This window comes from Falco naumanni, chromosome 1 (genome assembly GCF_017639655.2).
Source record: "Falco naumanni isolate bFalNau1 chromosome 1, bFalNau1.pat, whole genome shotgun sequence".
In the NCBI taxonomy this organism is placed as follows: Eukaryota; Metazoa; Chordata; class Aves; order Falconiformes; family Falconidae; genus Falco; species Falco naumanni.
Genome location: NC_054054.1, coordinates 109,024,164 through 109,051,737, shown reverse-complemented (window position 1 = coordinate 109,051,737; position 27,574 = coordinate 109,024,164). Strand labels below are relative to the sequence as shown.

At 46.9% G+C, this 27,574-nt stretch overlaps 1 protein-coding gene across 5 annotated transcripts in view; it reads right to left on the bottom strand.

Moving 5' to 3' along the window:
• Window positions 1-1,358: 1,358 nt before the first annotated feature.
• VPS53 (VPS53 subunit of GARP complex) overlaps window positions 1,359-27,574 on the bottom strand; it is a 67,445-nt gene continuing 41,229 nt past the window's right edge. For 4 of the 5 annotated variants that reach the window (XM_040617879.1, XM_040617915.1, XM_040617897.1 and 1 more), the window contains 8 exons: window positions 27,091-27,238; window positions 26,067-26,149; window positions 22,361-22,439; window positions 17,239-17,387; window positions 12,067-12,136; window positions 7,942-8,079; window positions 4,701-4,805; window positions 1,359-4,319 (listed from right to left, as the gene is read on the bottom strand). In XM_040617879.1, the coding sequence (XP_040473813.1) occupies window positions 4,149-4,319; window positions 4,701-4,805; window positions 7,942-8,079; window positions 12,067-12,136; window positions 17,239-17,387; window positions 22,361-22,439; window positions 26,067-26,149; window positions 27,091-27,238 (943 nt within the window). In that variant the 3' untranslated portion in view covers window positions 1,359-4,148. Of the gene's footprint in view, window positions 4,320-4,700; window positions 4,806-7,941; window positions 8,080-8,104; window positions 8,375-12,066; window positions 12,137-17,238; window positions 17,388-22,360; window positions 22,440-26,066; window positions 26,150-27,090; window positions 27,239-27,574 lie in introns of those variants that run through there. The other variant, XM_040617906.1, reaches the window with a different exon arrangement.

Here is a 27,574-nt window from a genome sequence, read left to right as displayed (position 1 = left end):
GCCAGGCACAGGAGTCAATGCTCACAGCGATGCTTCCAAGTGGTGGGATTAATGGGAGCCCTGGGAGCGGTTCAGCTGCAGGGATGAACGCTGACAGCGCCGGCGCTGAAGTCGCTCAGTTTTGATCAGCTTTTACAGACTTGCTGCTGCCGCCCTCATGAACTGCTAAGCCACGAGCCGAGGTTTTCCCAGGGCTTCGGGAAGCTCCACGTGCTGCAAGTGCAAAGGCTGACCTTCCCCTCCCTGCAGGATCTAGACCCTGATGGCAGCCCCATTGGCTCCCCATGTCCTGCTAGGAACGGGAGGGCACTGCCACTTCCCAGGGGCCTGAGCACAGGGAAACCGTGGTACTTTGGTCCTGGTAACCCTGTATCCCAGGAGAAGCGAGGGTCCAGGGAGCACCCCTCCTGCCCCACTCCCAGCAGGGAACCCCCCAGCACCCTGAGCAGCGCTGGCCCCCAGGCCCTCACCCCCCCAGATTTCCCTGTGCTCTCAGAGGCGAGGCTAGCAAAGGACTAGAGCCCATGTGCTTGGCTCGGGACTGGTGGAGCTGCTCAGGCTGAGAGAAGGGAATGAGCACAGGGGATTTCTTTAACCTAGAAATTCTGGGTGACGGTAGCACTAGCTGGTGTCACCAGCCTGAGTGGAGCAGGCACGCAGAAGAACGCCTTCTGCCAAAGCCTTTTCTGACATGGCCCAAACCCAAATGCTTTAGCTCATTTTCCTAAGCACAGCAGAGCCGTGGACCGATGCTGCTGAACAGCATCCACGTCTGCTGCCCGCCCAGCTGCCGCCAAGAAAAGGCTTGTGGAGACTTGGACGTCGTCACTCGGATGCTCAAAGTCACGGCTGTAAATCTGGTGAAAGAAATAAACACCCGTGTCGCCCGGCACAGGCTGCCTGCTCCTGCCCAAGGGCGGAGGGGGCAGGACCGGTGGAGCAGTAGGAGAAAAGCAAATGAGTCATTAATTCTCTAAGTGAAAGAAACTCCTCTAACGTCATGCATCATGTGGAAAAAAGGCACTACCTCTTAATTAAATTTCAAAGAAAAAACTAGGATCTCTCAGAAATCTCTCCAGCAGTTAAAGTAATCAGAAATGATCTGATTATTTAAGGGCACAAGGTCAGCTGTGCTAAACTGCCTGCACAGTGCAGGGAGTTGCTGTGAACGCAGATGCTGCCAACAGAGAGTTGCTTGCTGTGGGGGCAGAAGGTGAAAGAGCCAGAAAAAGAGAAGCTGCAGGAGAGAGTAATGGAGACGGACAGCACAGAGCTCTGGGTCTGGTGTGTTTTGGGTGAGGTTCATCCTGGCTGCTGGGGTTTGCTCCATGGCAGCTGCACAGAAAACACCCAGCAGATGAACATCAGTAACCATTTAATTCATTTTAGTGTCACACTCCAACATACAGCCAGAATTACACCTTGGCCAAAAGACCATAAAAAGTGACATCTTATAGAGAAAAAAGATCACCCTTTATTCCCAAATGAGAGATGTAAACCCCAAACAGCTCACATACACATACAGACGTGCCAAATCTGATAAATACCCAAGACCCAGGGGACAAAAGCTGTATACTGAAGGTAAAAAAATGCAGACTTGCTCTCTAAAAGTGGAACTCCAAACACCCAGACCTGTAGCATTCAAAGACTGAAACTAAAAATTCATTTTTCTTTTTATTTCCCCTTATCTACAGAATGAAATGTGGAGAATGAAACGAGGGAAGCCTTTGGGGAAGGACGATAACTTGAACATCATCTTCAGCTATTCATAATTTAGTTAGTCTCATCCATAGACAGAGCAAAGAAAAATTAATCTAAAATAAATTATTCATCCCCTCCAAGGGAATAATGAATCTCTGCAAACCCATGTTCCTTCCTCCCTGGTTATTACATTTGTTATTACATTTGATAACGTGTGAACCATCCTGCACACATACCTTGAGATAATCTGTCCTTGGGGAATGGCGTTCATTGTGTCCTTGGGGAACTTTCCCATAATCCTGACACACTTTCAACCACGATCCCTTCTTTTGTCACCCGATGTGAAATCACGAGAGGAAATAAATGAAGCAACAGCAGACCTGGCAAGATTTGTAAAACTGGAGTGATAAGAAACTGCTGTCGCTCCCCACACGTGTTGTTACTGCTGCAGCGGACATCACTGCTACAGCTCTCTGCAACTGAGCACCCACAAACCACAGCCAGGGCCCAAGCCTGGGGATCCCTGAAAATGCATCCTAAAGTTCCTGCAGCAGCAGGTTGGTCTGAACAGTGTTAATCTCTGCGGATTTATTCTTTCTGTTCCAATTCTGTGATCTACTCCTGCCTGTTCAAGCTCAGGCTCACCTGCTGGCTGTGCAAAGGGAGGATGGGATTTTACTAACCAGGCACCAAATTCTCTCTCCCACAGCCATGGGGCTGAGGAGAGGGAAGGGGAGCAGCCTGCACCCCAGAGGGGACAGTGCCAAAGCATGAACAGGCAGACACAGCGTAAGCCCAGGTTCTGCCTCACTTGGGGATTTCTCATTTCACCTCCTCCTGCTCCAGTCCCAGTGAAGCTCTAGCTTTGGGTGGACAGAGCTCATTTTCCTGGAGTGTCTAATCCCCCCCCTCCCGGACATGCAGCACAGCTTCTAGTAAATACAGCCCCAAAGCCCAAACTTGACCTGATGGGGAGCGTGACCCCCCCAAGAAGGCATCTGACAGTACATTTGCTCCTCACCTGCCAAACTTGTCTGGGACTTCTTTTTCTGCACATGCAAGTGATCAACATGACTGGCTGATCTGCCCCTAAACCCACAAGGGATTCAATCATTCGTGGTTGGGCATGTGCCTTCAAAGTCCCCCCAAAAAGTACAGAAGAGTTTGGGAAGAAACCCAGCGTTACCAGTGCCGAAGTGATGTCTCCCTGCACTGACACTCCTTGGGGAAGCTCACAACGGGCAGGGCGCAGACACCCACGGACCCAAACCCTGCTCCGTGCTGGCTTTGTGGCAGGGTGCCAGCAGGAGCTGGTCCTCCAGGAAGGGGGGACTGGGTTATCCAAAATATTTCACCTCTGGTTCTCCTCCTCTCTGCACCGGTGCGAGCTGAAGCTCAGAGGAGGAAAAGGAGAGGAAGGTCCTCAAAGGCTGAGCCTGGTGTAAGTGTCCTGTCCAGGAAGAGGCCCCAGCTCCCTGTTAAAGCCAACATTTAAAAATGTTAAAGCAACCTCTCCTTGCAGGGCACTGAGGGTGCCAAAGGGGCACACCCCTGCTCGGGACACGCTGGCTGGCGTGGGAATGAGGGGCTGGTGCTGTCTGCCGCTCACTCCATGAACGGCCCTTTGTGAAGGGAGGGCGAGATGCAGTCCAGGAACTCCCATCAGGGACAGCGGGAGAGCCCAGCACATGCGAGAGAAATAACAAGCAGCTGGAGATGGGCTCCGCAGATGTCTAGTTTGGCCTTTAAGCTGCAAGTGACCGAGTCTGCCGGCTTGTTGGCAGGAGGTTTGCCAAGGTGCTGAAGGCATTAATTCAGCATTTTCCTCTGGTTCTGCAAAGGATTTGCCTTGCTGTTTTACTGGTGGTTTATGTATGCCTGTCCTGGGAGCGGGGGAGAAATTTGCTCTGGGCTTCTCTCCCCAGCATCTCATTACTTCAGTGGAGCTGCAGATGCTGGGATCCCAGCTGTTAAAGGGTTGGATTTTTTTGGCGGTGGTGATGGTTTGGGGTTGGCTCCCCCCCTGCCCCACAATAAATAATGAAACAGAGGAACAGCCCTACAACAGGAGGCGAACAGTAACACCAAAATCCTTGGTGCCGCAGCAGGAGCTCAGCCAGGCTGAAGGCTGGGACACCAAGTGTATCACAGCCAGATATTCTCTGAATCCAGCTAAACTGTTTTTGTAGCTGCTGACTTCCAGATACCTCTATTTTCTCCACCATGTGGACCCAGCACTGTCCTGGGTTTCACGCCTGCTGAGCTAATGGCAAACACCTTCGTCTGAATGGAGATGCAGCACCACGGTGTATGATGGTTAAGAGACACAGGGAATGGGAGTGATGGGACGTAGATATTTCAGCAGCATACTGTAAATCACAAGTCTGATAAGCTTTGCTCCCAGTCACTGCAGCTAGTCCTGGGCAACAGAATTTCCTTCTGCCTGCTTAGAGTCTTTTTTTGATGAGTTTCTCCAGTTTCCGTATCCGAGAGGACTCCTGCTCAGGTGTAGGAGCGCTCAACGAGAGGGAGCCTGTGTTCTCCACTCCGGAGGGGGGAGCAGGGAGGCGCTGGCGGAAAAGGTCCAGCATGCTGCTTTGCTCGCTTCTCTTCAGGCCCTGTGGGAGCAAAGAACAGTGAAGCAAGACTGTTAGACTTCAACGATCTGGGAGTGGGTGTTCGTGATGATATCTGCAGGAGAGCCCATTTCAAACCTCAACCTTTTGTTCACCCACCAAGAGCTGTGCATAGAGCTCTGGATGATCCCAAGACAACTGGGCTCAGCCCCAGGAGCCAGAGCAGGTATGAGCATGTGAAGTGAACTGAAAAGCTATTCCTCAGTAGCAAATCCACAGACTTTCAGAGTACAGAGGATACACTTGCCTTAGAGTGCTTTTCCCACTCCAAAACCCATCTATATTTCTACTCCAAAAAAAAGCACCAACAATCTCCATGCAGTGCTAGCAGACGAGCAGAAACTCTGTGGGATAGTTTCTAACCTTCATGTCTAGTATCTTCTGGAAAGTGTCGGTGCTGCAGTCAGCAAGGAGCTTGATGTAATTGTCGACAAACACAACTGGGGGCTCGTGCGGAGCCATAACTACCTGCCAAGACAGGAAAAAAAAAAGATCAGACAAATTCTACGAGTTAAAGCCAACGTGTAGTCAACTCAGGCACACAAGCTGACAGCAGGACTGGCTTCTCCTAAAACAAAATGCTTAAGGAGGAGGCTGTACGTGCTGCTAATAACTGAGAAGTAAAGGTGAGTGAAGTAAGGAGCAGGGAGCAGGAGGGGGTCTCTTTCCACAGAGCAGCGGTTCTCGGACCCAAGGGGCTGCGTATCCTATTTCAAAGAGCAGCAGGACTCTGTCTGTGGCCTGTGGGCTGGCAGGCGCTGGCGTATTGTCAAAGCTCAAGATTTTATCTTGTTGCATGGGGAAGGCTAGCTGGGGACTTGCTTGGGGGAAGAAGGCAGCACTGCTGGTGGTGGTGACACTTCGAAAGTCCCCAGCAGATCAGGCAGCCTGGACACAGTCCAGACCCTCGCTTGGATTGCGTGTCCCTCTCGTTCCCTCCTGCCCAGAGGCAGGGTAGAGACAGTCTGTCACAGGGGGAATCTGACAACACTCTGCAGTCACTGCCTCCGTCCCCAGGACAGCGTGGGTCAGAGCAATCTGCTGTGCAGTCCTGCTCCTGGCACGTAACCCAATGGGTGAGCAGTGCCGCACGCAGCTGCTCCTGCCCTTTGGTGCAGCTCCTCTTGTACGCTCCTCTGGAGAGACTGGGATGCAGTTGTGAATGCCCTGCTGACATCTGCCCTGGAGCACATACCCTCTTAGTCCCAGCAACGGTCAAGTCAGGAAAAAAAAATTCAAATAGCCTTGAAGCTGGAAAGATGATTACTCATTGTTGTATTTTCCTTACATAAGCAGCAAGCTCCATGGAGAACACATCTTTTGATAATGCTGGGCAGCAAAACCATCTTTCTGGGGAAGTGTGTGTGTGTGTGTGAATGTGTGTGCTCATGCAGGGCAGAAACAGCACAGGACCAGACTCTTCCCTGCCTCTGAAAACATTTCCATATGTTTCCACTGACCCAGCTCACCCCACACTGTATTCTGTCACAGAGACATTTCTTTCTTTCCCTGCACTTCAGACCAATGAAACATCATAGCCATGTATACACTTATAAATCCTTAATTTACAGCCCTTGTAAAAATCTTCTGCCAAGATGAAAAGCTGGAACTTCAGACAGCGTAGCCAGAAACAGCTCTGCAGAACACGCGCACCCTGATGCCCCCCCCACCCCGCACTTGCATCTGTGTTTGTAGGGCTTAGCTGAATGTGTTTGTACCATCTACGGCTCCACGATGCTCCTACTGAACTAGCTGCACTGGTGTAAGACTGGGCATGCTACTGTACGGTGGGATCGTACGCAACACAGGCATCGCTTCTGCCACCTCGGTACTAGACAGGAGAGCCCTGAACTGAGGAGGAACGAATTGGCCTGTGCTTCTGATGGAGTGAAATAGCTCTATGAGAGAAGGCTCTTTATTGTACAATCTGGAAACAGCAAGGAGAGCCTGAGCACTGATAAAAAGAGACAACCCACAAGGCAAATGGAATGGCCAGAGACGACCAGTCAGCTCCAGGCTCTTGCTAGGAAACCTTCCTGCAGAAATACCGGTGGTCCAGCAGGGGCAGGCACTTCTGAGAGGCGCTTTTTTTTCTCCCAAACCCAAGAAATGGGTGCTGACACCAGCCCCAAACACTGCACGTGGCTCACCTAGATCCAGGGTGATCTATTCAGTCACTATGACTAATAAACCTGCCCCAGCGAACCATTCAGCCCCATCGCCTGCCAGTTACACGGGGCCTTATTTTGTAAAACAGCTCTGTGGAGCACTGAGCACCAGAAGCGTACTGCTGTTGAATTACTAGTTACACTGACAGGGAGCCCTCAGCTGGGGCCAGCAGAAGCGCTTTATGCAGCAGCAGGGCAAGCCGAGGATGTCTGAAAAAAGCAGCCACGCTGCTACAGCACAGCCTGAGGAGCAGCAGCACTCCGCAGCCTGCACTCCCTGCCTGAGGTGCTTCCTATACTGCTTTCACCTCAATCCCTATGAAGCCAATGTGATGTTAAGGGTAGACAAATCAACTCCATTACTTTTCTGATTTCCATACAAGCTCCAAGGAGAGACCCATTTCTGTGTGCAACAAGCACCAATCTCCCCTGCCCTGCTGTCTGCAGTACCACGGTATTTTTCTTCAGGTCATTTCTAAGAAAATTTAGACTTGCTTTAATGTATCCACTAACATCTCAGTCTCCTTACCCCAAAAGCATGGATTTGTAGAACTCATTTCTGAACGCAGAACACGAACTCAGCTGTGACATTACCTTGGGCATGGGAGCAAAGCCACAGTGAGCAGCAGGCAAGCAAGGAGAGCCCGGGCTCCGCACCTCCTCCTTGCCTTGGCTGTGCTTTACAGGAGGTCTGGCTGGCAGCTGCCTGTCCTGCCTGACCCCAGGTCCCACTAATTCACTTGCAGGAACATCTTCACAGCATTGCTAGTGAGCAGGGGGCAATCCCATGGCCCAGGAGGGTACAACTGCACAGCTCCCATGCCTTCTCCTGGGATTGAACCCAAATTCTTATGCCAGCAACAGGGGGGAAGGGGAGATTGCTTTGCTTGTTACTTTTTATGAAGACAACACACTGCTTTTGGGTCATTTTCCAGGCACCAGGTCTGGAAAATGAAAAAGGACTCTGGTGAATACAGTAACCCAGACATGTTTGCACTGGCTGTTACACTAGACAGTAAACAGGTGACTCAAGCACGGCTTGGCTTCCCTGTGCGATGGAGTCTGCACAAAGGCCTGGAGTAACCTGAACTGGAGGGTTTGCCCTGTGGCAGACACTTATGGATGCTAGCTCTCATTTTCACAAGCTCCTGAGGGAATCTAGCGCCCCAGCTCTCCTAGTGAGCAGAACCTGAGCCCTTGGTTACCTTGAAAAACGAGGGTGAAAACTCAAATGCAATCTTAAAGGAGAGTGGGGGCAAACCCAAGGCAACTAAGCCAGTTCTGTAGAACAGCTGGCAGCGCACCCGGACAAGCTCGCATACGTTCATGTGCAATTGCAGATTGCCGCGTTCTAAAGGAAGGGCCCCCTGGAATTTGCTTGCTCTGATTCCCAGTCCAGCAGTCTGGCTGGCAGGTTATCAAAAGTCTTGAGTTACCTTCAGGATCATTTCAGCCCGAGTCATGCCTTTCACCACTATCTTTGTGTAGCTGGCAGGAGCCTTCCTCACCACTTGGGACCCAATGGAGGGCAGATCCAGGAGAACCATCTTCAGAGAGTGAGTGTCCAGCAGCAGCTGCAATAGTTAATCGCACCCTGTTATTCAGGTCCCTTTTCCCAAGCTCCGTTAGCTGTTATAATCCAACATCCTTAAAACTCTAATACTTCCCACATTGGAAGAAGTCCTGCTAATGGTTCTGCAGGAACAGGAGGGACTGACCCACGTAATGAGAGTCAAGGAGCCACGATCACCCGTGGCTACGTGTCAGCACCATCTGTTGATTTTAACAGAGCACTGCTCTGCTGACTTGAAATGACTTATGGCAGCTCAAGATCTGGCACGTCAGGCATGGATTTCCAGTCCTCTTCCCCTGGACAGCATAAAGCGAAACAGTCTCAATTACCTGTAGCTGTAACATTATTTAAATACTGAGGTCAAATGAATTAACACCATGCTTCCTCCTGCATCCAGCCACCCACTGGGTCAGGTTTTCTGCATTTACTTAACCACTTGATTTTGGGTTTTTTTTTCTTTAAAAAGAAAACTACAACACAGTACAGCTACGCTGAGAACGGCTCAATAGCCTGTGCTCCGTGGCAGACTGAAACACACAGCCTGTACATTGTTTTTCACTAGAGTAGTGGCTAAATAAGCAGCAACCAGCAGCCTGAAATTTAGCCCAGACAAAGCACTGTCTGATGACAAAACGCTATAGGTTAGGGTTTCTTAGAGCAAAATTACCCCAAATACCATACTCTTCTGATTATACAAGGTACATCTGAAGAGGGGAGACAAGCCTAGTGGACAGAAATCTGAAATCACACTAGAGGAAGAGTAGCACAATTTATTTCTACAGCAGCGAGTGTGAAAGCCTGCTGGGCTGTCAGCATACCCAGTGCGTTCCCTACAGAGGGGCTCTCAGGAGCAGGTGGAAGTTCATTTTTCTGGAGCGATACACAACATCACGGGCATTGCAGAACCCCCCAGCCATCACCGCACACAATACGAGCATTTCTGGTATGGCTTTCAGCACACGTGGGAATTCAGTTCAAATACAAAGGACAGAGCCGAGGAGGAGGGGTGGTGGGTCACGCCAGTTCAAATCTGGACCCTGTTATCTGCGGCAGCGTATCATTGCTGTGCGCTGCCTGTTTCATGCTTTGCCATCAATCTTGTCCTGGGAAGCTAGGAAACCACAGCATAAACCAGCAGCTCTGTGCACCCAGGAGCTGCTGGAGCCTGATGTCAACTCAGGCTGTCATAGCTGGATTCCTGTGTGTCTATGAAGGATCCCGTAGATGGAAGATTTTTCCATGGTTGGGGAATACACATCTTTCCCACATAAACTTGCTCATGTCTAATAGGAGTTCTGTGCACTCTGCAGCCTTTCCCACAGCCACAGCACTCACAGGCTCTGTCCCCTCACCCTATTTCCCCTCATTATCCACTCCAGGTCTCCGAGACTGAGAGCTGTTGTTACGTTAGAGACACAAACACAGAAAGCGAAACCTCGTAGGTCTCGTTCCCCACACTGAACACCTCCATAAATACCACTCTGGTGCCCAGATTTCAAACATGATTATTAGCAAACAGCAAGAAAAGCTGTGTTTAGGACTGGGAAGGCCAGGAAAGCATATTCCACAGCAACATTTGCACCAAAGGAGAGAAACCGGTGCAGGAAGATGCCAATGGGTGACCAGGGGTGTGTTCAAAAGATGCTAAGGCAATTGAGGACCTACATGCTGTGGAGAGAGAGGACATCAGCTTCTGAAGACCTCTGTACATCTAACCCCAGGAAGGTATGTCCCACTTAAAATGAGATATATTCATTGTGAATCAGGCTAATAGAAACCTTCCCAGCCTGCTTTAAAGCAGCAAATTGGGCCTGTTATTCCAATACAGTGACATTAAAACCTTTTAACATTAGACACAAGCCCACTGCTGGCAATCGGTTAATAACTTTAGATGCTTGTTAAAAAAAAAAAAAAAAAAAAAAGAGAGAGAGACTTCATTTAATCACTCTCAGGTTATTGCTCATCGCACAAGATGAGCAGGAACCGCGCTTCACTCATTTGCTTTCCATTAAGAAAGAGGAAGGTTTTGATGTAAAGCTCGAGTTTCATTTTGCAGACACACACTGCTCAGAACCCATCTTTGATGCCTAAAACCCAAGCAGCTTTTAAGGCACTGATTTGAAGTTCACGGCAGTCCCATTAGGGATGATTTTGCTTTGCTTTTTTTTTTTTTTTTTTTCCTCCTAATTAGCCCACAGGGGAACAGCCGTATGTGCAGGGAACAGCTGAAAGCCTGCCTCATCCAAACATCATCCTCACAGAGTAGCGGGGTCCCAGCCCACAGGGTGGGAGATGAAGGGTCCCAGCCCTGCAGCTGCACCCATGGTCTCAAGACAATAAATACCCTGTGCTTCCCACCCACGTGCAACGCAGGGATGGGGGCTCTGACAAGGGGCAGTGTTTCAACAGAAATGTTAACATTAATTTGAGTGGCAATAATTCAGCGTCCTTCCTTCCCTGAGGCTGCACCTCACCGTCTTGCGGTATCTACAGCTCTCACAGAGCAACAGGGAGGCAGGTTCCTGGGAGAAAGCTGGGCAGTCCCGAGCCCCAGGGGTTGCGTTGTTGCTTCTGTGGGTCTCAGTTACTCAGTCGCAGAGGTGGGAAGGACTCTTCCCCGCCACTTGTGTGTTTGCAATGTTTGAGGAAGCCAGGCCTGGAAGGCATTTATGCAGGAAAGGTCCTGCCTTCCAGGCACTGCAGCATCACTTGCCTAGTGACATTCAAAACTCCCACCAAACCCCGGGCCCTCATTTAGCAATTTTTTGGGACAGAATAGAGAAAACACTGAGCTACGCCTCCACAACCCCATCCTTCCCACACCTCTGGGAAGAAGACAGCAGCCAGCCACAACTAGCGTGCAAACTGGAGGAGGCAAAAACCTATTTGCACTCACTGGAACTCAGCCAGGATGCAGGCTCTAGCAAAACCGCCATCAGGCTGTGGAGGAGCCCTTGGGCTCCCACGGCTTTAATTCCTCAGAGAGGAAGGAGCCAGCACCTGGGAGCAGCGCTTAGAGTCCCTGGGAGGACCTGGCATTGCTCTGCTTGGGAGCTGGCATGCTGCCACCGCGGGCACATGGTGCTGAGCACCGCCGTCACTGGGCCCACGCGGGGAACACCTAGGAACCAACCTACTCTTGGCATACACACGGTCACATGAGACCAAGCACTGTGTGTGTTTTATGTTCAACAATTATCAAAAAAAAAAAAAAAAAGGTATTGGTGTTTAAACTACCTGAGGTGAGAAACTGCCTGGACACCTGGGGTTTTGGGTTGGGGCTATTGTTGGTTTTTTGGTAAAGTTTTCCTGTTGTCTCACTTCCCCTCCAAATAATGCTTCCTACATCAATTTCTTTCAAGGAGCAGACACATGCATGAACTAAGCATTAAAGCCGTTACTGCACAGGTCCTCTCCACCCTGGTGCTTCTTCAAGGGGAGAAAAGCAGCAGAACATACCATCCAAAGACTATGCATTGACCGTGCCCCAGCTCTTCTGAGCAGAGAAGCAACAGGCTTGAGTTTAACCCTGGGAGAAGGCACAGCAGCAGCAGAGGGAGATTTGAGAAAGGATGGGACAGAAAACACACAGTCTTTCTGAGAAGGACACGGGAGCTGCTTGCAATCGTTTCTGCCACGAGCAACCTTCTTTTCCTTTGTGTGAGCACACTGAAGACAATCTCATCATGACACCTTAAGACAGGTATGTAAGAGATCTGTTGTTCTGTGCTATTGTTACTGGGAGTGGCAAAGCGAGAACTCCTCTCCTTGGGAAGGTGGCTAGGAACCCTCTCACATGACCGGTTCAACTGCAGCAGGATCCCTATAAACCTGGTCCACTCTGCCCGGTTCCAGAGTGTATCCCTGTTGCCTCAGCTGCACCAGAGTTCAAGACGCAGCTCAGCTTTCTGCCCCTTTTTACCAAAAACTGCCTTCTCGAACCCAAAAGTCAGAAAATACAGCAGCCAATGCAGCTACTTTTCCTTACCTGTTCTGCGCCCACCATGCTAATAGGTTTGCACTTGAAGAGATGGTTAATGAACTTGGGAATGAAGGAGCTGCAGAGAAGAGATACAAAATGACACAATTACATGTGAATATTTGGAGTCAGGCAGTCTTCTGTGGTAAACAAACCATGCAAAAAACAAACCAGGATGGCTTTCCACAAAGACGTTGGAAGTGCCTCGTTCTCAAGCTGATCCCAGACACATTAAGTATACTAAATAAAAAACCCCAAACCCTAGGTACATTTCTTTTGCTTTAATCCACACTGATCTCAAAGTTAATTGAGAAGCTGCACACATCTCTATGTAAACAAATTGCTATAAACTATATATGAAGTACTGCAGTACAAGGTCAAGAACAAGCAAACAAACTATTGTACATCATAAAAACAGCAACATGTCAGGATTAGTAGAGCTATTCATGGAGTGGAAGTATCTCAATTGTAGCCAGAACCTACATGTTACTGCATACAAGTAATTCCATAACACGCATATTAGACAGTGAACTTGAGGTCCAGCCAAGGCTGGAGGTCTGCTGGGCCCTGGAAAGGCACTCTTCCAGAAAGCTTCAGGCCAACACAACCAAGACAAGAAAAAGTTTTGTGAAAAGGAAAACACCATTACTCTACTAATGCAGACTTCAGACTCAGCAAAACAACTACGGTATATAGACTCAACTGGGGAGAACGTGGCAAAGATGGAAGACCAGTATTTGCCACCTTGGACAACGTACTCCAGAGCATCAGCTTTGGTTTCAACTTTTTGCTTCTTGATTTTAGATCATACCACTCATAACTCTTGCCTTCCTTTTGCTGCCTTGCTTTTTAATCTACTCCATTTCTTTCACACAGCCTTCTTTGGCTGAATGCCTCCAGGGCTCACGTTTCCAGGACCTTGTCCATGACCTGGTGGCAGGTCTTACATTTTAATGGCTCTGTCCTAAGTTCATACAAGTCGGTCTGTTTTCTGCCCTTTTGAATGAGGTGCTGTTTATGGTGATGATCTAAGTTCAGCATGGTTTCCCCCTTGCATCTGTCAAGCTGTTTGTTTCCTTCCCACAAAACAAGGAGCACGGACAGCATCTTGTTTGTCCTGCCACCTGTTTTCTAAGCCAGGACATTTATTTTTCACCCTTTCTCAGGGAAGAATGACAAAAGTGTAACTCAGGCACAGAGCATGCCAAGCTGCTGAGCAAATTGAAAGAAATGGTTCAAGGAAGAGTCCTTCCAAGCAAAGGCTCCTTCCCTTCCCCTTCCCTCAGACACAGCCACGACCTCTCTCAAGTGAATCATCTTTTCCTGGAGAAATGTCAAGGAGAACAATTTCAAACTGCTGTTGAGAATCAGCTACTGGGCTGCCCCAAACAGTTTTGAATTTGGCCACCAGAGAAACAATCTTGGCAACAAAGTACAAATACGAGGAGGAAAACAAGCCCCTTCTCCTCTTGCACGAAAGCATTACAGCAGAGATGCAACTTCTCTGGTTTAGAATTCCATTTTTCAGGTGTATAACTAATTCCCAGAGAGCAAGTGCCAAGCACAGCTGGAGCTTAGGTGATCCTGTGAAATGATCAATCGGTAGCAGCTCTGGATGCAGCAGCTTGCTACGAGCAGAAGAGCGGAAGAAATTAATTGTACCTTTGATCTTGCATGTAGGTCCAATTCTCCTTCCCCTCTCTAAGGTCAGGCATGGAGCTAATGCTCATGTTGTGTATGAGAAATAGGGTGAGCCCTTCTTTCTGCAGGGGGGCAGACCAGCAGCCAAAGGACCCCCTCCCCTTTTTCTTAATCTTCTTTTCTATATAACCACACGGTCTCCCATTGACAGCATCCTGTCTTGCACGAAACAATTCCCAGGCCCCTTAGGATGGCCACCCACCATCAATGCAGAAGGGTAAAGCGACCTTCCATCCTCACATGCCTGTTATTTCACGCTGCCTTATTGGAAACAGCTTCTCAACTCCAGCAGGACAGACAAGACAAACCATAAGATCCAAGGGCTGCTCTGGTATTTTATTTTTTTTTTCCTTTTTTTTGGACTGGCACAGACCATCAAGAGCAGTTGCACTTAACTGAAAAATTGGCTGGAGTCTCTTGCCTAGGCTGGACTCAGCACTTGGCTCTCTTAGCATACAGCAGGCAATCCTGATGCAAATAATACGTGCATATTCAATGGTAATGCTCTGCACGAGGTTTTGTACTCTAAATGCCTTTACTCCCTGCACATCCACAGAACGAGGTTGGATGCCAGAATTCATTTACAGTTTCAGCTATAAAACTGAATCTAGCAAACCCTCCATAGAAGCAGACAAGTCCCCAGTGTAATAATAAAGCAGTGCAAGACAGCTTGGGAACTTAAAGCACAGAAACCACAGCATCTGAGAGGCTCCCATCCAACGGGAGTGGCTCTGCCAAAGCCTGTGTTTTCCTAATCCCCTGCATGGATGATGCATCGAACACAATGCCTTGCTAAGCAAGGCAGACAGAGATGCAACCACAGCCTGTCTGTCCGACGGGAGATGAGCTACTGCAGGACATCGTTCAAAGCATCCTGATGTTACTGAGTCATTACAGCTGAGAAGGGTTTCCAGCTTTATGCCACCCGCCAAGGTGGTGACCAGCTCTTGCAGGCTTGCCCAGGCTTAGCTCAGCTCACTGCCTCAAAACCTCCAGGAGCCTCTTCATCATGATCTCCTTCCACCTAACTCCTCTCACTGAAAGCATGGTGCAAAGGCCAGAGCGACTGGAAGGATGCCTGCTGCAGCGACCCACCACGCTTGGCTGTTTGTAATGGACGAGCTGCTTTTCTGGCGAGTGGGAGAGCTGTTTGTTTTTCCTGTCTCTCAGTTCTAATCTCTTCCTCATTGAGGTCAGGTCACACTTCCCAAACACATCCCGGTGCAGCAGCCACGGCTTCACCGCTGCGGTTTTTTATTTCAAAGGATAAAGACCGAGGTGCAGTGAGAAGAGAGCCCCTCACCCTGCCTGCAAATGCCTCCTGGAAAGCTGGCTGCTTCTCACCGTTTCAAGGCAGTAAGGGTTGCATATTGGTCAAAACAAAGCAAAAATGACAAATGAGTTCAGAGGATTGATGCCATTTCTGATGGCCGTTTTAATTCTTCCAGACTTGGCTCAGATCCCTCAGTTTTAAATTTAGTGACTTTAGATGCCTTCTCCCCTGTGGTCCTGTAACTCAACACTAGCGCTTTACACAATCCATTAGAGCTGAGAAGTGGCTGGCAGTTCAAAAAGATACAGGCATTAACATACGGGGAAGCACAATGCCTGTTAAAAGGATTTTCAGTGTTGTGGAGCACACAAAAAGCCAGGTATTTACACTGGGCAGACCAGCACATTCCATGAGAACTCAGAGATTCAAAAGTACAAATGTTTGTATGCGTTAAAATGTCATAAGCATTTTAAGTGGATCAGCACGCCCTTACCACTGAGCTACTTCTCCTTAAAACCAGGTTGTACAGGACTCTAAAAACGATCTGGCAAAACCCATCTTCAGGAACCAGATTTTAATTTCTGCACCTGATCCATGGCCCAGTGAATTCAGGACTGTGCCTTAATTTTAGCATGCTGCTGATCAGAGCCGTAGCTGTCTTAAAAAAGGCCTTGAAGTGGAGCGGCAGTTTTGCAGGTTTCTGTGCTCTTCTGTAGAACAAGCTGGGATGGCACTCAGCTGAGATGTGAACTTTACTCAAATGTGAGAGCTGGGTATTTTATCTGGAGTTTACTTGGTATGTGCTTAGCAATAAAGTTAAAAGGGAGGCAACTAAGCTGAGGTATTAAGAGTGTGCTGTGAACAGCTGAGTAAATGGGGTTTTTTTATTCATCACCATGTTAGCAATATAAAATTCAAGCGTAACCACATAGAAGGCTTAAGTGCAATAAATTTTCACTGAGACAGCACTTCAAACAGTGATTATGGGCAACGTCATAATATGATTTATCAGCAACTGCTCCTTAATGCAAAGTAATGAGTACCCTGAGATAGAGAGGGGGAATGAAACTCTCAGGCCAGTCTCCCTGCTGCGAAAACTAACAGTTCTCAGGAGAGCCTACTGCATCCTCCCCTGCCGAAGCAGGAGTTGAAGCTCCAGCCTGAAACCCAAACAGCAACTGCCAGGCCATAGCGTTTATTTCAGGATGATTAGCTTATTACAGATGAATGAAACGTTAACGTATTTTAGAGTGACACATGATATGCATGGTACTGCTCTCAAGTTTACTAGCACAGTCACATGCAACACCAAAAGCAGCAGCTACAATTGGCAGAGTCCTCCTGAGGGTTCTTCTTGGGGCATTGGCATGTAAAACTCAGCTGGCCACAGGCAAGTAGGGAAGAGTTCAAAGTATCTTCCCAAAGAACTGAATTTTTGTGTCAGACACATAGCTTCAAAGTTCGGGTGTCCAAGAGATGCTGGAGGGTTGCACCCTCAACCCTGAATCCAGAGGCAAGGGGTATTTCTGCCTCCTCTTCCAGTTCTTTCATGCTGCTCAACTTTAAGTGACTTGCCAGGAAGACACACATACTACCCCCCAAATCTGAATGTCTGTTTCCCCTCCTTACTAAACTATTTTTGCACAGAAAAGCAGCTTTTAGACTGTGAAGGCAGAACAGACTCATCACACATGCCCTCCTTACAGCGCTATAGTTATTAGAAAAGTTATTTTTGGGCAGATGATGCACCAAATTTCTCAGTACCTGGAAGCACCACAGCCTCTTATCACTGCAAGGAAAGTAGGTTCCCAGAGCAAGAGTCATGTCTACATTCAGATGTTCAAAGCCTTTTAAATATGTCCAACCCAAAATGTTCTGTACTTGGCAAAGAGTAGACAGTGATCATCACAATATTTTATGGGATGGTTCAGGCACATAAGGAGGAACCAATCAATAGAAATAGCTGAGAAAATCTGCCTCAGCAGGAAACTTGAGACAAGAAAGTGAAGGATCTTTTAACCTTGCCAGCAGCTGCTGGCGTTTGCTACCCTACCCCACCTCCCTGTGTGCTCTCCTTGGGTGGAGAGGGTCTTCACCCAGACACTAACAGCCACTGATGCTGCAAGCTAGAGAGCAAACAATCATGTACAAACAGACTAGTGAGAACCAGAGAGCTTGATAAACTCTGTGCCACGTTGCTAACTTACTTTGCAAATTTTATACAGAACTGAGTGAAATACTTTCTCGTGGAGGCCAGATTGTCACGGATGATGGGGACGTTCTGTTTGATGTGGAGAATCACTGAGGTGACATAAGGACTCTGGTCACCAACGTGTTCCACGTTCTGCCACTGCATCTGCACAAACGGGAAAAAACAACCAAAAAGACTGTTTAAATCATTAAGATTCAAGCAACAGGTAAGGAAAACTGTATGAACTTCCTGCCAAAAGATCTCTAAGGAATCATCAAGAGACTGCTCCAGCAATTCACCACCAAGGTCAAGTTCTTCGTCACTACACTGACTGAGCAAAACCCTTCTATAACAAGATACAAAGAAAACCCAGAACAGCCCTTTTGGCACCAGGGCAGAGAGATTGTGACCGGTAACTTACACGAACGGGGACCGTTAGGATGAAAAAAGGTTTCAGAGCATGCCAGACTGCCTTAATATTTAACAGTTTCCAGTTTGCTGGGATGAAGTGCCCATATAAATCCTGATTACAGGCATTTGAGAAAATATCTGCAAGCTTGCAAAGTCTGGATTCCTGTATGGCAGCCAAAACTTTAATACTGGTGAGACTGATGACAGATAGATGGAAGAGGTAGAAATAGCCTTAAAGTCCAAAGCACTCTACACCAGCGCAGCTCACACTGAAAGCACTTTGGGTGTACAAGCTAGGATGCCAACTTCAGCTCATCCCAAATATATGTAAAAATATACAAAACAAGAAGTTACTCAACCTCCCATTTTGTTTTCATTTACCGTCAGCAGAAATGCAGCAGAACAGCCCCTGTAAGCCAGATGTGCAACTCCCTTGACCTTCTCTGAGCCTCATCTGCAGTACACAGGGAGCACACAGTAAATCAAGTGGGGAAAAGCACAAAACCCAAAAGGTAACTGGGCAGGGTAAGACCTGGCCAAGCATCCATGTATGTAACAGTCTCACTGAGCAACACAAGCGTCCAGAAAAGTGTTCTTAACTCTGCTACTGTTTAGAGACGTGCACACTCTGCAACGTGCTCCAAATGTTTGGAGATGCTGTTCTCATGCTGGAGACAAAACAGGAGGAAAAGAGATAAGAAATCTGGATAGGAAACTGGGCACACGCAGAAGATGAGCTTTTTCTTTTGAGGGGGGGTGTTTGTCCTCAAACTTGTTTTCTCAAGTTCTGGATTCTGCATGTAAAGTTTTTTTATTCCTGGTTTTAATTTAATTATGGCTACTTTGCCCCCTGCAACCCAGCCGATTCCATTCCATCCAAACAACATGCAGCTTAAAGTGATTTAATGGGCAAGAGAAGCCAAATTCTTTGCAAAATCACAGTATCTGAGAGAGTCTACACGTGTCCTACCAAAACTGTCTTTATGTAAACCAAACCAAAAAAACCCCAACCTGCTTATCTCACATCGCCCAGGTAGCTAGAAGGGACATCTCATCACCTGCTCTACAGGTTTTTGTTCCGCCTTATTTTTGATTGGAAAATTACTTAAGAGCCAACCACTTTTCTACTCCTCATGGTACTTGTCATATGCGAAGAAAATCCGCTGTGCCTGTCTCCCTGACGGATTCACACATTCCCAGCCCTGGCCCTTCTTGACAGGCAGCGATTCTCCACCAACAGACCATCCCCACACGGTGGGAATGGCCAGAAAGTGGGAAGGGACCGCTGAGCTGAATTACTGCAACAACAACAAAACAGTAGCTTTTTCATTTGGTTGGTCTTCATTCCAAAAGCAATACTTTACAACCAAACCTTTAAAGCACGAACAGTAAAAATAGCCCTTTGTGTGTGTGTACGTGGGTGTGTTCCAACACCCACCCCCCCCAAAAAAAAAACAACCAACACACCCCAACCAGTAGCTGCAATGAAAGAAATAGTACACATACTGAAAATTCATCAGAAGAAATATGAGCCCAAGTCTTCTGGTAAAAGCTTTGTTCCTGTCATTTTAAATGTATTCCTCTTTTTCCCTCGCCCTGTGTTTTTCTTGGGATATCCACATAGTTTACATACACAAGCTGAAAATAAATGAGTCCAAGGAACAGGAGCAGCGAGGCGTTGCGCTTGCGGCCAAAGGGAGAAGCCCAGCGCGTGGGGTGCCCCAGCAGCAGCCGAAAGGCACCTGGCACCCCCCAAGGACATGGGGTGCTGTGGCCACCTGCAAGGGCAGGACCTGGCGCTACCTTCAGAGCTGGTTTTTACAACAAAAACACTGGGCTGTCGAGGGTTTAGCACTTTATTACAAAAGGGAAGGAAAAAAGAGAAACCCCGAGCAAAACTAGGGTGGTTTGGCACATGACAAGAGCTGCGCTGCCTCTGGGTGTAGTGGGGGCTCAAGAGCGCTCCTGGGTCTGCCCAGCTGTGGGTCCCCCTGTCCCCACATGTCCCTGTGGCCCCAGTGGGGTGACAGGGCTAAACCAGGAACCCCACCAGGTCCCTCCTCCATGTCAAGCACTGACAAGGGTCTCTAGCAAAGGGGTTGCTTCGTGATTTAACGGAAGAGGAATTAGCCTCCAAGCCTCCCCGTGCTCAGTAGCATCCCACCTGCCAGCTTACCATCACAGGCTGCAGACGGGGCACGGGGAGTGTCCGTAACCACCAGGCCAGCACCCTGACCCCATGCTGCTCATGCAGGAAGAAGTGGGAAGGGAGAGGAAAGCCAGCGGGCTGCAGGCAGCGGATACTGCCGCCTTTGAAACCCACTCTGTTGTTTTCTGCCACCAGTTTTGGTTTGCAATGTTGCGTGCTGTACCTTACTCAAAGGCTAAAATGCACTCACGCTGACTTTTTAATTAGCAGCTGGCAGTCCCGATTGCTCTGCTCTTGGGGTTTCCCTCGTATGTATTGGGGAGTTTATTAAAGCTCCATGTTTAAGCACTTGCTGTTGTCCACTCAGTTGTAAGGAAGTAGAAAATTGCAGCTGTGCCAAATGGTTTTAGCAAAATATAAAAAACCAGCAAGCGATCGACACTACTCACTAAAATGTCCCCCAGCCCCACTTACAAGCACAGTTTTACATATAAACTGATGGTTAATTCAGCAAGTAAATCAAGCCTTATCCAGTGTAATCCATAAACTTAACTGGGGCAAAAATATCCCATGCAGATTAGCAGTTCCCTCATCCCAACAATTAAAAATAAAGCACACCAGGCAATTTAAGCTACAGATCAGTACAACATATTCACAGTACTTTGTTATCCAGATTATGACAACAGGCGTTTAGGGAAAATTCCTCTCTCACCTCACAACCCAGCTCCCCGTCCTACAGCCGTGCTTCATCATTCTATACCTGCTCTAAAGTCTGAGTAAAGATTATCACCCACAAGCTTTGTAATATGGGGCCTTCTCATCATTTAGCATTTCTTCCAGAACACATGAGGTAAAGAATCAGGGAAACTGAGCACCATTCCCAGCTGAAAGCAATATCCACAATGCTGTTTTCTGTGCTAAGTCTCTCAAAGTGGCCTGTAGCCAAAGTGGATTTAGAGGTTTAAGTATTTCTTAATTTACCTCTATAGTTACTGAACATTTTTGCAAGGGAAAAAAAAAAAAAAAAAAAAAAAAGAAGCCAGACTCAAACAAAAGACTGGGAATGTTCAATCTTGGAGGACACCAGAATGAAGTAAATGAAAAGAAGCTAAACAAAGGAAGAGCCCTAGTGGAGTATGGGTCTTGAGATAGATATGCTTTCCCAGTACAGGAAAATTGGAATGGATCAGCCACACAGTGTTTACTCCTTTAATATAGACTGAAATTTTACACTTACAAATACTAAGTCTGCATTTAAATAATTACATGCATTTCTTACTCAACTGTCAGAGTAATAACCCAGCCCTGAAGGAAAGGGAGGAGGTGGGTGAGGGAAAAAACTCTTACACCAAACCCAAGCCTAGTAAAAATCACATAAAAGCAACTCTGTCTGATGCAAATAGTGGAATGTGTGCACAAGTGACAAGTATTTATTTAGCTAATTTCATAACACTTAACTTGTTTATATATCATCAGTCCCATCACATGTGCTGCATTTTACCAGTGTTCCAAAGACAAAAATAAATGGCCTACCAGCTGCTGCTTTCTCAAGGTTGTGGTTTACTTGGGTATAAACAGTCAGAGCTAAGTGATTCAAATACTACTATGCTACATAGGTCCACGAGATCTAAGGAACTGACACGGCACACATGCAACACCTGAAGTGCCAAGCCCTTCCTAACAGTGTTATTTTACTGGGGAGGGGGGGTGTGGGGGAAATCCTCTTTTCATTTGGAACATGTACAAGCTCTATTACCAGCTGCATTCCACTTCAAATATTAGCTGGGGGTGGCGGGGCTAGTTACAGCTGGAATACATCATAAAGCAGAAAGCTATTAAAATTCATGGCAGCAAGACAGTGTGTTGATCCTACAAAAATGGAGCTCTATGTTTAATATTTCTAATTAAAAAAATAGTTCAATCCACTTTTGTTGTCTTCACCTCTGTCTAAAGCAGTCTGGGTTTTCACAATACTTTGGCAAGAAAACACAGCTCTGCATTTCAAACGTATAAAAGCCAGCAGCATAACTGCAACAAAATCCTGACACACTAATCATATGGGCCTCTCTAGGAACGGCTCCATATGTCCTTGAGAGGATCACAGAAGCAATAGGGCTCAATCTCAGTTCCATATTACCCTTTGAGTACCTCAATTTCACAGCCGCAAACAAGCAGGCTAGGAAAACTCCTTGTCAAAGAACACAAAGAATACAGCAAATGAGAAGGTGTATTTGAAATTTCATGTTAACAAAAGTTTTCCCATTTTTAAAGGCTCTCACTGGCATTAGGAGTGGAAAGAGAAAGCCTTATGTACTTACAGAAAGTATTTCATTGTCTGTGTGTTTTAACGTGCTGCAAAAGACAGAAAGCTCTAATCTGAATAATAAAAGGTTTTGGAGTGAAGGATATATTTATAAATACAGCAATTGCTGCTCTAAGAAGCAACAAGAATTCTATACACGGCTAAGTGTCAAGGCAGCGTAAAAGGATGTCAGTGGTGAAATCAAGCAATCAAAGCAAACAAGAACTCCACAAGCATCTTAAGGCTACCTCCTCCCAAAACAAATCCACCCCCTACCTTGCTCATAGCAGTCAGGGCAGGGTCACAGGCTGCATCCAGGTCCTGCACTAACAGCTGTATGCTGTTGGAGATCACACTGGAAAAAAAAAAAAAAAACCAACAAAAAAAAATCAAGCATCAGTTTTAGAATAGAACTTGGCAACACAGTGCCAGAACTGGCGTATTTGAGGAGAGGAAAATCATCTATTAGCTGACAGTAGCATTACGCTGTGAATATGCACGGCTAAAACTTGGACTGAAAAGAAGCCGGGAAGTTCTGCAAGCTGTCCGTCAGGGAGCTATACAATGGGCTTTAGCATACAGAGGACATCTTTTTACAGCTGACTTTTCTCTGTTGTGACACATAGAAAGGGCTGGAGATCAAAGGTGTCAGGTGGGGTAACTCCCACCTTCTCATCGGGAAGAAGAGAAACCCCTGAGTACCAAGCCCAGACTGGGACTTGGCTTTGAATTTAATCCCGTCTGCATAAAACTAACATTTTATCATCTCTCCACTTGCTCAGTCAACAGTCTACTACTCACAGGAGTATGTAAAGAGGATTTATAAAAGTACATCTGTATGACTTCTCAATGTGTCTCCCATTTGAGAAGATCAAGGCAGAGGTCTTATTTACACTATGTCTAGGATTGCCGCCATCCATTGTTTGAGTTTCTCGGAGACATACACCAGACTAAAGGACACATTAGTCAAACACATTTCCCTGCCTCCCCCCCCCCCCCCTTTTTTTTTTTAAACAGCGTGATATTGCTTAGAGACATATTTGATGCCACCATATTACAATGTGCATAAAGGTGCAACTGATCCTAAAACAACAGCCAAGAAACACTGTCTGCAGCAGCTCAGACCACCCTCAAGGGCACGTAACCCAGCACTCACATTACAGACAACTGCTGCCAGAAGTAATAAGTGACTGTGTTTCACTAAGTAAGTACAGTTTTTAAAAACAGTGTAAACTGTAAATCTGCCACAGATGCCTGTTTACAACTCCAGGATTATATACGTAAGAACTGGGTTTTACTTTTGCTCTTTCTCATGCTGGTAGCACAGATGGGAATCGCAGATCTAGAAGAAATCTGACCAATGCTTCCTTGAACCATCCTTCACCTCCTCGTCTTCTTTGTGAAGTTCTGGGTACTACTCTGGAGCTCACGGTTCAAAATACTTTTAACTGTCCCCCTCCTCATCGAGATATGGCATCACCCACTCCTAACTGCTGCTGGGATCTGGGTGTTGCTCTGCACAGAGGTCATCTGCTCCCTTTCCTAGAGCTCTAGCACATAAGGACTGGAACAGGATGTCAAATAAAAGAGTGTTCCTTCAGAGCAATTAATTTTTTTGTAAAGGCAAACTCATCCAAAATTAGTTGGAAAAATTAGTATGGCAGACAAAGCGACTACTGGCTTCAAGTTACACGATCTGAAACTTGCATTAGGATAAAAAAAGCCTGTGACCATTTCTGCTGGTGCCTCTGCTTCTGCTGGGCACTACAGGATTCACTCCCTTGGGGGATTCCACCAGCTCAGGCAGTGCCAAGGGAGCTGAACTGAAATAACCAGCTCTTGGGCACAGCTGACTCCTGCAGGGCACCTGCTGTCAGTGACTTGTAGGAAAGAGTCGCAATTCAGCACCCAAATGAAACACAACCCTCGCAGTGGGATAAAAAGCGACTTCACCACTAGCCTCCACATGTCAGGAAGCCGTCCCAAGCTGGCTCACCAAGTACAGGTTCTCACCTATAAACCACAAGATTGCAAACAGGGAGAGAAACTTAGATCTGTCTACACTTCAAAATTAACACCTGCTGTAGAGGAGTAACGGTGCAGCAAGAAGCACGTTGCAAATGCAAAGCATCATGACGCGCCAAGAGGGCTCACACCCTGGTTCTGCTAGAAGCCACTTCAAACCTTTGCCCCAGGCAGCACATAACAGTACTTCAGCAGCAGTTACTGAATCCTCCTAACAACCCCTGGCAAAAGCACAGAAGCTGATAGATCAGGAAGCCGAGGCCATAAATGAGCAGTATCGTCCTAGCACGGCAAGTTCTTACTACGGCAAGCTCAACACTTCAGGCTTTCAAGGGGTCTCTGAACGCTGCCCATAATCTCACAACAGAGCAGTAGGGCAGGAGGTGGGAACCCTGGATTCCTGGATTTACATGACAATACTTTTCCTTTGGTTGAGCTTCAAGAAGAGCTCATAATTTTCCCCACGTTTCCTAAAGAACATGGTTAGCCACCCCAGGGGTAAACACACCACCCGCCCCAGCTGATCACTTCATACACATTTGGGGTGGTTCTGCACTCTCCTTTCTGAGAAGGAATAAACACTTTCCCGGGTATGTAAACAGCAGTGTTTTATCACTTTCTTTATGACCATGCCTAACATCAAACCCCCAAAGAAACAACTTGTTTGATGTTGAAAGAGCAAACGCCAGAGAGGTTTATAGCAATGACTTACACTGACAGAAGACTGGACAAAGCGCTATACTGGAACAGACCGAAAGTCAATTAAAAAGCCTTTGCTACAAGATACATCAGGCCTGTCAGTTTAACTTTAAAGCTGTCCAAACCAGAAAATGTCAACTATACTTTTACATGATTTCCAAAATACATCATATTGGCTGCCTACGACCAACCACCTCGTGAGTCAGCCACCAGAGAAACTGAGCAGCAACTCAAGACAGGTCATGACAAAATGCAAAACTCACCCTCAATTTGTCCACGTTAAGAAAACCCCATCATATGGCATGTTTTATTTCTACTCCCCAGCTACTTTGCTTGCTTTGACACAGCAACCCTAGCTTTCGGTCAGGGATTCACTCTTTAAAACGTCTGAGAAACATCTAAAGGGAAGGGAGACTCTGCAGCCTGGAACGGAGCCTAACCATGTGAAAAACCTGGATGGAGATTCAGTGGGATCCTGCCCACTGGAGCAAGAGAGGAGGAATCACAGGAAGGAAATCATCTGAAAAAAAATCTTGCTGCTATCTGGGCTGAATCTCAGCTTCAGGGAGAAGGAGAGCTGGTGATAGGGATTATTCTCCCAGCTTTGCCAAGGTTTTTCTTTTGTCTGATGTAAGGCAAAAGAATTATTTTTTTGCCTCAATTTCCTTCTCTCAAAAAGTATTCAGTCTGCTTGTCAGTGGTGGAGAGGAGTGGATGTTAGAGGAGAATATTTTTAGTGTCGTTACGTGAAAAGTTATTTTAATGAATGGTAATCTTCTCTCAATTATAATCCCCAAATATAAGATTGGATCAGTCTTTTATGTCATCTGAAATGGGGTTTGATCATACTGACAAGGCTGCTGATTAACAGTGGGAAGTTAAAGCAGGAAGGAATGTACTGAAATAGCTTCCTTTCTTGAAATGTAACAGCCACCTCACAGAGCTGCCAAGATGCAAATGATGTTTCAAATGGAAACTCACTGTTTCCTTTCCCCTTTCCAGTGCTCTTGTTCCTTTGGCTGGGACGATGGGGAACAACTACACCTCAAGTCTGTACTACCGCTGCTTTTGGACCAGCCAAAGGGTGACCCTTCCTTCACCAGGGAAATGCCCATGCCTACGCTGTGTATCTGGGTGGGTCGTACTGCTGGCTGCGTCCTGCGGCACTGGGATCTTGGGCTTGTATTACTCCAGCACCATCTGGCTGACAAACTAGGATGTTTGAAACTTTGTGGGAGGATGCATCTGCTGAACATACATGCTGAAAGTGTCCATCTCTCCCGTCAGGTTGATTCTCTCCACTAGACTTGCATCCACTTTTTCTTTGAGTTTCTCTTCCAACTGTTAGGAAACAAAACAAGCAACAGAGAGATCAGCTTTCTGACTTGAAATGGCCATTCTTGAAAACTTATGTCCTGGCAAAATCAACCTCTTAAAACCTAATCTGTGCCCAGACTATATCCAAAACTCAGCCAGTGAACGCTGGAAAGCTCGTTGGACACCCCAGACTGACCTGCCAGGATGGCCTACAGTGGCATTGTGTCCTCAAAGAAGTCAACCTCCAAGGTCATATATGTAATTTTAGTATGACATGCTAATGTACTAGCTTAATGCCGTGGCACCTGTCCTACTAATAAAGATGTTTTTCAACACTCTGCCTGTGCCCAGACTGCAGAGGAGGAGGAGGAGGAGGATTTCCAGTTCTAGTGGTGGAGAGGCCTTGATACAGCCAAACATCACAGTTCATCTACTGACCTGAGGCATTTTGAAAGCACCTTAATGTAACAAGCACTGTGGGTGCAAAGCATATCAGCATAAATACCTCCTCTCTTCACTCCACTTTGCCCCCATATTTCATGCACATGTTTTCCCAAACCTATTTTGAATTACTAGTTTTCTTGTTTTAGGAGATCATGAACCATGAGAAGTGTATTTGAAAAAAAAAAAAAAAAAAAAAAAATTGGTCCCCAATCCAAAACAAATTATGTAACAAGTATAAAAGGATTTAATCTAAAACTGATGCTGCAAAGCAGGATCACAAGCAAATGACTTTTCTCATGTAGAAACAACAAAATCAGTTCTTTCTTTGAAATAGAGATTTAATAGTGTAATAATCAATGGGATGCTACGCAGAGCAGATACTACTATGGCTATTTTAGTACTTTTGACTCTTCCAGTCTCCACAGCAGCCTGCCCCTGAAGAGGGAGCAGCACAGCATCTCGTGACAGAAGAGGGGCTGCTGCTGGGTGCCACCTCAGAGGTGCTATAGAGGAAAGCTCACCTGCTGGGTGGTTGCCAAGCAGTACTCTGCAGTACTAAGGATGCTGCAAATGAGGCAGAGTTCTTCCAAGGTGAACTTTGCCACTTCAGAGCCTTCCTTTTCTTTCAGCAAACTAGTGATGGTGAGCCCACCGCTGCTGCTAGTTGTCCTGGGGGGAAAAAAACCCAACAAACACAAAACCTGTAAGGCTTTCAGGTGTACAGACACGCACACACTGCAAAATTACTACTAGATTTCAATGTCATAAAAAGCCCTTGTGACCACAAAGTCCAATGCCATGTGCAACACTGGTCAGTGTCATTCTACATCAAACCCACAACAGCTATTTTTGTTAAGGATTATCTTTTAGAAAGACAAACAGAACTTTGTATCAAGTCTTCCAGCAAAGGGCAACTTGCTCATTGGCAACACGATAGATTAAGATGCAAGTGGAATACGGCTTCCCCAGCGAGCTTCACCCTCACTGCCAGGTACTCAAAATTTA